The sequence below is a fragment of the Corvus brachyrhynchos genome, unplaced genomic scaffold (genome assembly GCF_000691975.1).
Source record: "Corvus brachyrhynchos isolate BGI_N302 unplaced genomic scaffold, ASM69197v1 scaffold18, whole genome shotgun sequence".
Taxonomy (NCBI): domain Eukaryota; kingdom Metazoa; phylum Chordata; class Aves; order Passeriformes; family Corvidae; genus Corvus; species Corvus brachyrhynchos.
In genome coordinates, this window is record NW_008246064.1 from 1,499,955 (window position 1) to 1,509,654 (window position 9,700).

The window sequence follows — 9,700 nt, forward strand, 5'->3', positions numbered from 1 at the left end:
GCTAACAGATTGATCCATGATGTCCCTGATATGTGATAAGAGGAATTTACCACTGAGCTACGGCAAAGTAGCAGGAGCACAAAGACAATTTAAAAAAAATAAAGACAAAAGAGAGCTTTACCTTAAACATTCGGTTGAAACACAGATCTGTTCCAAGTGTATTGGGCTGCCAGTTGCAATTGCATTGTATTACTGTAAGCAGGAAGGTCGAGATGCCTCGGAGAGGGACTGACTGTGGGGTTCCTCTGGAGCTCTGCAGCGGGAATGCTGCATGAGGGGGAGGCTGAGGTGCACTGAGCACAGCCCACTTCTGTTGGCTTCACCAAAAATGGTTGTTGCCGAGACCTTCAACAAGCTGCTCTGAAAAGAGATGAGCTCCCAGGCCCATATCCTGGCGCCAGTTGGAGTCAGATGGAGTTTGTCATTGGTCTCGGCAGGACCCAGCACTGGCTCTCTCTGGTAACAGAGATGTGGGGTGAAAAGTCCCCACACCCTGTCCCAGCTGAGCTCTGTAACAATGTTCAGTAGAAACTGCTTTCATTTATGGTTTAGGGAAACCAGAAATGCTCAGGCACAGTTGAATTTCTAAGCAGCATGAAGAGAGAGGGTGGAGTGATTTTCTGCCTTGGGAATGAATGGATGATGTTGGCTCTGTGTTTCCCAGCCAGGTGATATAGAGGAGCTTGTTCTGGAGGCTTGGGGCAATATTCCTGCCAACAGGGACTGAATTCACAAAAGGTGCTTGTAGAAAAGTTATTTTTTTCCTTCTGCAGCTGCACCTTGTGCTGACTAAAATGAACATATTGATTTCACAGCCTTTCACTTTCAGCATCCACTCAGGATGTCGTGTGCACTACCTTCATGATATAAGATGCTTTTCCAGTGGTGAAGGAAATCAAGCTTCCTTTATGGTACTATCCCGTTTTTTATAACATCTCCTTGGTTTATACTGTTTGTTTTATAATGAAGCAATACGATGGATATATATATTAGTGCTTTTTTCATATATTGCACTGTACATTGGAAAGTAACACACACACAATGGGGAAATGCTTTCAAAGCCAAAAATATTTCTTTTATTTTGAGCCTGACTCTGATCTCAGTTATTCCAGTATCAATCTAGAATAATTCCACAGAAGGAAGTGGATTTGATTCAGATTTATGAAGATACTGCTGAGAAAAGAATTTGCCCTGTGATAGTCTTCAAAAAACGTAATATTCAAACAAAAGTTAATGAGGATGTGTAAAGGAATGTGGAGGTTTCCTCCTGTTGTGGTTGGCACTCAGGTTTTTCTAAAGAAGCTCTAAGGCTGCACTTCAGAGGGTCATAGAAGAAATAATTATACTTTGATTCATTAGCTCAAAGCAATTAACATCTGTTTACATTTTCTTTTGAAATTTAAGCAAAAGAGAATCAATTGAAGGGAATTCTTAAAATCCTATGCAGGGCTCTGTTCAAAAAGTGAAAGGTTTATGAGAAGTTCAATACATATATTTTCAAAATGTTTTCCTAGAGGTTAAAAATTATGCTTGTAAGTGATTAAACTGTGTAGATAACTAATGAGATGTGTGGGGATTTATTTCCTGTAGATGAAAAGATACAGCTGTATGAAAGATTTTAATACAATGAATGTTTTACTGAAATTCCTGGAGGTAAATGGGTATTAATAAAGTGGAAACTTCTGTTTGCTTGAAATACAAAAAGGAAAAAAACCACACAAAAAAAAGTCAAGTGCAAGATACGCTGTTAGATGCTGAGTTTATATCAATAAATGTCTTGCATCAGCTGTCACTGAACTCGTTGGATTTCTGTGTCCTTTGTTACAGCACTTGATATTCCATCAGCTCCTCCTCTTCTCCCACTGACTTCCGCAGGAGCTGGACTGCAATCCAAGAATATTAATGCAGTTGGGCTCTGGCTCCTTTTTATGGGCAGTTTCAGGAGAGCTGAAGTGAAAAAAAACAGTTTTAGGGATATTTCCAACTCAGGAATCTTAAACAATTCACATCCTCTTGGGTTCTTCTCTGAAACCGAACTGGAGCTTCAAAATAAGTGTCAGTCTTGAGTTCCCAGGGATGAAGTGAAGGAGATGTGGGGTGGAAAGGTTCAAGGTTGAGATTTTAGAGCTAGGAAAGAGGTTGGTTGTCCATTACAGGCTGTCACTACTGTGGTGTTTGTTAGTTCTATTTATCTTGGGGGATATTAAAGTTCCTCAGCCTGAATCAGTGTCCTAAAGAAGGAAGAAAGTGGTGTAATGTCCCTAAGCAGGGAGGAAAGTGGTGGTATTAGAGCATGGGGGAGATCTGTGATTATATATAACCTCTATATCTGTGCACCTGTGAATACATTTCCTCATCAAGTGACATTAAACAAGTCAGAGCTGTTTGTTCCAAATACTCTTATTTTTTTCTCAAACCACATCATGGTCTGAGTTTTCTCTCTTGCTTGGCAAGCAGTCACATCATGAACGTGATCAGTTGTCTTAACCTGACCTGCATTTTCTCTGTCTTCATGATTACATGGGAGCTTCCCTAGGTCTCATCCATGCCTTCGTTGTGCCTCTTCAGGATTTGTGGAAGGTTTATCAGGCAGCAGAGTGGGTGAGATGAGCTCCTGCAGTCTGTGATCCCATCCCAGCCTTCTACATCCAAACCCAGCAGAAATATTCAGATATCGTGAAGTAGGACAAATGCATCACTCTGGAGCAAAAAGTGGCTTTTCTGCCAGACTTTGATGAAAAAGAACAGCCCTCCCTTCTTTCCCCTGCCCTTCCCAGAATCACTGATGAGGCTGATTCCGTTTGCTCCTTTTCCTTTCCTGTGAGGTAACTTCTTCCTTGCATGTAGGGTCTGTATCAGTGCAATGGGTTCATTTCAGTGGTCTTATCCAGTGATTGGTTCTTCTTCCAGAGGGTGCTGGGGCACTGAACAGGCTCCCCAGGGAATGGTCACAGCCCTAAAGCTGCCGAAACTCCGGGAGTGTTTGAATAACTCTCCCTGAAACAGAGTGGGGTTGTTGGGATGACTGTGCAGGGTCAGGAGTAGGACTGGATGATCCTTGTGGACCCCTTCCAGTTGATGACATTCTGTGATTCTAGGATTAATAAAGGTATTTTTGACAGACCAACCAATGTTGAGTTCAGCTGGGTGATGGATCCTTTGTTCCACTGTCTGGGAACAGGCCAGGGGTGCACACAGTGTGGCACAGTGTCCCCAGCCTGCTGAGATACAACTTTCCAAAGCATTTTGTGCCAACTTTCTTATTTTAACTCTTAGCTACGCTCCCTCTTGCTGGAATAAGCATTTCTTTGTCAACTCCCTGGTCTAGGAGTGTCGAATTTCCCGCATGTTCACTCATCAGAGGAAATAACTTTCAGGGATGGGACTACACGATTGCAGGGATTTATTGTTTAAAATAACAAATGCATCAGTCGAGGCGTGAGATTTTACAGTACCTCCAAATAATGGTGACTAGTCACAAGATTTAGAGTTACATCATAATTTATAACTTTCTAATCCAACAGACACTTAAAATGACACTTTGTTTTGGATTTATGACCTATCACCTGTGGCACTTCTCACTGCAATGCAGCTGCATCTTGACCAATAACTTCTCATGTCACATACAGATATCTCTCTTATACCATCTACATTCTTAACTTAAACTATATTAAATCACACAATTATATTTAAAACCCTCCACTAGAACACCCAGTGTACAATTTTACTTTTAACTATAGGAACACAGGCTCGTGATCCTTTTGGCAATGATCTTAAAATCTCTGTCAATTAAGCCAGACCTAGTCTCTTCCAGGGTTGTAAATCAAAGCCTCCTTTAATTGCAGGAGTTTCTACTCCTCTGTCTCCCACATAGGAGGGGAAAGTGATACGATTGCAAATATTTCCATGGGTTGGATGGTGCTGCTGTTTTCTTTTTTGCCCTGAAGAGAGAAAAGTTGTTGTTCTTGTCTGTAGGAATGACTTCCCCCCAGTCAGACACGGAGACTACTGTGCAGGCCTCGCTCCAGCGTGCTGATAAGGAGATCAAGACAGCTCTGAAAAAACTCATGGACTCGGCATCACTGCTGGTGACTCTTCCCCCGGGCATGCGAGCAGATGGTGGCCTTGGCCTTGGCCCTCCTGGGTCTGTTCCTTCAGAGTACTCAGGGACAGCAGCCGGGCCCTCTGTGATAGTTCATGAAGCCAGTACCCAAACCCAGACTGCTGGAGGCCATGGTAGGTTTGGCACGAATGTGGGAGATGTCCCCTGGGAGTTGAGAGACAGAAAAATATTCAACATGCCAGTAACAATATTTTTAACCTCATTTTTCTGTCACTGTGTTTTGAGCGGATGAAGATGAAGAGAGGGCTTTCAGACCCAAAGAAACATGGTGGGGTGGGTTGGGGTTGGATCTAAGTTTGGGGCAGATCTTTCTGGAAACAGGAGGTGTTTGAAAACCATGTCTGAAGTAGAGTTTGGTTCATCACCTGCCCAAATTAAGGAATAGGGCATTTTTTCCACCTTTGGGGCTTTGTCCCTGGTCTTGCTTCAAGTACTTTTGGGGGAGAAGGCAGGGTGAGATCCCTCCTTTACATTCGGAGAAGTCATCTGGGTTTTGATTTGGTGGGGTGGGTAAGGGTGCTTGCTTTTATTGTTTGCCATAAACAAGCTGGAAATATCTTTAATATCCTGCACCTTCCTGTCAGAGGCCTTCCAGGGGGTTGAGTGCATCAAGTTCACCTGGATTTCCCTGACCCTGGAGCCCGGACAGACTCCTTGCAGCTCCTGTGTGACTAAACCCAACCATGTGTGTGGCTGTGTCTTGCCAGGAGAACAACTCCTTTGTCTTTCTGTTGTTTTTAAAAAATCAGGGATGAGCGACAACCCTTCCACTCTTCCTCGGCTTCTGCCATAACAACTTGTCTAAGCTGTCTCTGTGTCAAGTCAGAATAACTGTTCTCCACCACTGTTAACTGAAAGGACAATGCCAAGCAGCCTTCAGCCCTCAAACTCCAGATAACTCTTTAAAAAAATAAGTATTCTTGTTTTAAACTTATAAAGGATAAAAGCTGTTCATGGAATCAGACCCAAAATAACAGCATAAAAAAATGCCAGGGCTTTAAAACATTTTTTCCTTTCTAGTAGGAAATCATCTTTGAAAATAATCCTCTGGTGAAGTGGGATGACCCAAAAATCCTAAGTAAAATGTCACCTAGCAGATTATTTCCCCAGTCACAGCTACAGAGAAAATACAATAGTGAATGAGATGGTTTGGCAGGTCTTTCATCTGAGCAAAACTAAACATGTTATGGGAATTATTTTAATCAGATGGAGACTTGACAGCTCTCTCTATGATTACATGCCTTAAATAAAAAAGAGGCAAATATTTCAGTAGTGCTGGTGGTAGGAAAGCACAGTCCCAGAACCTGGGATCTCTGATCCAGTAATGCCTTCCATGTTTTCCATCCCAGTAGAGCTGCTTTATGTGACTTCTAGAAACAGCTGCTCTTTTCCAAAACCAGCCAGCACCAAACATCCTTAGAGCGCTCCCTAAAATATTCCTACCTGCTGGGTAGAAAACTCCTCTGGATTTAACGTTTTCTCCTTAAATGAAAAAGAGATGATGCACTTTATCCTACGGTGTAATTCCAATGGTGAATATCAAAAGACAACCAGTACTTTTGGAACATGAGATCAAACCAGGTTTTGAAGCTATACCTGATAAAATAATTAATAATAAAAGAAGAAAATTAACTGAAACGCCCATCAAGCTACACCATCTTTTGGTTTCCTCAAGCCCCAGATGCCAAACGTTGCTCTGGTGTAACTTAGAACAGTACAAGGACATTTTCCAGTGAAGGTGCAGCAATACTGATGATGAAACATCACCAGGTCCTCTGTAAGAGTCCATATTACCTCCATATCAGTCACATCCTTGGGCAGGACCACCAGTTTATGCTGGTGTGAGCTCACTCATGTCCCTGATGCTGCCTGTGATCACAGCAGTGAGTCAGGAACTGTCCTAAGGCAAAGTTATGGGAGAACTCATGTGTACAAAGCTAACACTGGGTTTCCCTGGAGTGCATTTCAGTGGTGGACTTGCCAGTGCTGAGTTGATGGCTGGACTTGTTTTTAAAGGTCTTTTTCAACCTGAATGATTCTGTGATTCCATGATTTCCTCACCGCCATGAACTGGAACTGAAACACAGTTAAATTATCTCCTGTAAAGGCTGTGTGAACCCATGCTATCCTTCCAGCTGACCTATTTCCCCCTGTCCCTACTGCTTTTCCCACCTTTGTCTCTGTGTGTTTCCTTGCAGAAAAGTCAGTTTAGCCCAGTCAGCCAAGTGCCACCACTCTGGTGTTGTCCAACCCCTTTGCTTCCTGTGCTCTTTGCAAAAGTGCCAAATTCTCCTCTAACCTTCAGTGACTGCACCCAGCTGAGGTCAGGTGGACTCAGCTCTGGCACAAGGCACAACAGAGCTGGCTCCAAAGGTTGCCTCTGGGTTTCAGGCGTGCTCTCATGGGTGTTGTGTCTAACTTGCCCAATTTCTGCTGCCATCCAAAGCACAAAGGCAGGTTCCAGCTGAAGAACCAGGGGTGCCGAAGCCCAGCCCTGCTCCTTCCCGGGAAGAGGCGGATGCTGGAGGTGAAAGCGCTCAGGAACGCACTGTTCCCACTGACAGGTAAATACCCACCTCAATATTTCCACGTAATACATGTGGATTTCTGAAAGTGGCAGAGTTTGTTGCAAGAAAAGCAAATCCTCTGTGGTGGACCTGAACAGATTCTTGTAGGTTTGTTACTATTTTCAGAATCCCGGTGGCAATGCTTTGTCAAAGAAGGGTAAAAGAAGGTTGGAGAGAAATTAATCCCCCCCCAAACCAAAATTCTTGTATTAATTTTAAGCAAATAACTCTTTGTCTGTGGTTAAACAGATCAATGGCGGGGTGTAATCCTGCACCTCTTGTATGTGGCTATGCCATGATCTTTTCTCTTGGGTTTCCTGAAAGAACGTCACCAGATGCAGGGGCAGGAGGCTGGAACAGGAGAGAAGGAGATGTGGTCTGGGATGTGCGCAGTGAAGTTTATATCGAGACCACGGAAAGAACTCGTGTGTATAAGACTGAGGAGAAGACTCCAACAAGTAAGATCAAACACTGTTTCCCTTCCTAAATCCCATGATTGTCACTGTCTTCTCTTTTGGTAACAACTCCTGATGACTGTTTTTTTAAATATTCTGATTTTTTGAGTGGTGACTGTTTATTAAACAAAAAGTAATAGATAAGTGTGAAGATAAGAAGCCTAAAAGTAATGCCAGTATAGAGAACCCCAAATAAATTGCTGCTTTACCTCTTGATTTGACTTTAAACTACAGTTACATCCTAAATGGCCTGTCCTATAAATCCCGTTTGAGTAACTCCACCTCTGCCAGCACACTGGGAATGAAGTTGCAGTGTTGTGCATGCAGCAAACCCTTTTGTCTCACCAGGTCCTCCCTACATGCAAGTGACAATAGAGGATGTGCAGGTGAACTCTGGGGAACGTGCCAAATTCCAGGCAGTCATTGAAGGAACCCCTCAGCCCACAGTTTTATGGTTTAAGGTGAGTGCAGACTCTTCTCTGGCTGAGGATGAGGACCATGGGAGGGACTGTAGTGCACTATTCCACAGGGAATTTCTCCTACTCTTTCCTCCCACACCTCTCACACTGACCCTGGGTCGTGTCTGTAGAGTTTGTGGGACCATCTGTTCTCACTGAACCACCACCTGTGCATCCCACCCCGTGTTGCCACCGTGTCACCCTGGATCCTTTTGCAGAGAGGGCAACCAAGGTGGCTTTAGGGACCCAGAGGAGCAGCAAGGGAGACTGGTCCCACCTGAGTGCCACTGAGATGTGTGCTGCAATTTGGGGGCAGGGATAGGATTGAGGGGTTCATTCCCATTGTCAGTGTGACTTCCAGGCTCTGTATCTTTCCTGCAATTACTTGGTAAAATCAGTGTGACTAATGAGTATCCCATAGAAAGGAGGGAAATAATTTATTATTCCTTACAATATTGTTGTAATATCTTGCTAGAGCCTCCCTTCCATGCTGAAGAGCCCCAGTCTGCCCTGTCAAACCTCATCTGGAAGCTCTTAGAGAGGACACTGATGATGAGGTACCATGATGTACACCATGGGCAAACCAAGGATTTAGCAGATTATGCTTTGTGTCTTATCCTTCATTTCTTCTCTAATAATTTCTAGTATCTGGTACCTTTTAGCTCCCACCAAACACTTAGCTGGTGCTGTCGTGGAGTTATTTACTCTAACTTAAAGTTTTGTTACGGTTTAATAAGGAAAAGCTCAGAAACAGAGATTTTATGTGGGAAAACAGGATTGCATCAGTTCATGTTTATGGTATTACATACATATATGTACATATTGTACTGTATTATTTCTTTTTATCTTGCATTTTACTGCCACGGGGACCTTTTGCAAGTGCTCACAATCTGCTCTGTATCACACACACTCCATCCTGCCCCTTTCTTCATAGCATTTATGAATATACAGAATCACAGAATCATTAAGGTTGGAAAAAGACCTCCAAGATCATCGAGTCTAATGTCTGACAGAACACCACCCTGTCAGCCAGACCCACATCCAGTTGTGTCTTGAACACTTCCAGGGATGGTGACTCCACCACTTCCCTGGGCACCGTTTTGTTTGTGAGATTTGCTAACGGAAATACTCTGTGTTGTACCTCTGCTCCTGTATCTTGTTTCTTGAAGAGCGGAAACATCTGTTTCCATCTTGGCTTTTCCAGTGCCAAAATGTCATTTCCTTCCCTCAGGGCACTTCACTGCTGACAGACAGCGACAGGGTCCATCAGGGGAAGGAAGGAACAACGTATTTCTTAGTCGTGGACAATGCTGCCTTGGACGATGGTGGTGTTTATACCTGCGTTGCCAAAAATGCAGGAGGGGAGGTTTTGTGCAAAGCAGAGCTCGTCGTACGTGAAGGTAATGTCATCCTCTCAGCTGTGAAGGCAATGCCATCCTCTGAACTGGGAAAGTAATGCCATCCTCTCAGCTGTGCAGGCGATGCCATCCTCTCAGCTGTGCAGGCAATGCCATCCTCTCGCTGTGCAGGCAGTGCCATCCTCTCTGCTGTGGAGGCAATGCCACCTCTCAGCGGTGCAGGCATTGCCATCCTCTCGCTGTGCAGGCAGTGCCATCCTCTCTGCTGTGGAGGCAATGCCATCCTCTCTGCTGTGGAGGCAATGCCATCCTCTCGCTGTGAAGGCAATGCCATCCTCTCTGCTGTGGAGGCAATGCCATCCTCTCAGCTGTGGAGGCAGTGCCATCCTCTCTGCTGCAGGAGTTGCTTCCACTGCCAAACGTAATTTGTTGCAGTCATGTTCTGGTACCTGTATGGAATCTGCTCTGTATCCTTGTAGAGCATTTATATAGGGTCAGTATGGTGGGATCCAGGATAAAACAGAATCCCAGAATGGTTTGGGTTGGAAAGGACCTTAAAGATCATCTCCTTCCAACCTCCTGCCATGGGCAGGGACACCTTCCACTATCCCAGGTTGCTCCAAACCCCATCAAATCTGGCCTTGAACACTTCCATGGATGGGCCAGCTGCATGGGCAACCCTAAAGTCCATTTAGACACATTCTGTTCTCAAACAATTCCACTTAATTCTCTGTAGAAA

At 44.2% G+C, this 9,700-nt stretch overlaps 1 protein-coding gene across 1 annotated transcript in view; it reads left to right on the forward strand.

The window, feature by feature from the left end:
• Positions 1-9,155, forward strand: part of OBSCN (obscurin, cytoskeletal calmodulin and titin-interacting RhoGEF) — a 152,211-nt gene extending 143,056 nt beyond the window's left edge. Inside the window, exons 92-96 of the mRNA XM_017746776.1 lie at positions 3,976-4,236; positions 6,570-6,687; positions 7,015-7,148; positions 7,494-7,606; positions 8,835-9,155. Of these exons, the coding sequence (XP_017602265.1) occupies positions 3,976-4,236; positions 6,570-6,687; positions 7,015-7,148; positions 7,494-7,606; positions 8,835-9,059 (851 nt within the window). The 3' untranslated portion in view covers positions 9,060-9,155. The remainder of the gene's footprint in view (positions 1-3,975; positions 4,237-6,569; positions 6,688-7,014; positions 7,149-7,493; positions 7,607-8,834) is intronic.
• The last annotated feature ends 545 nt before the right edge of the window (positions 9,156-9,700 follow it).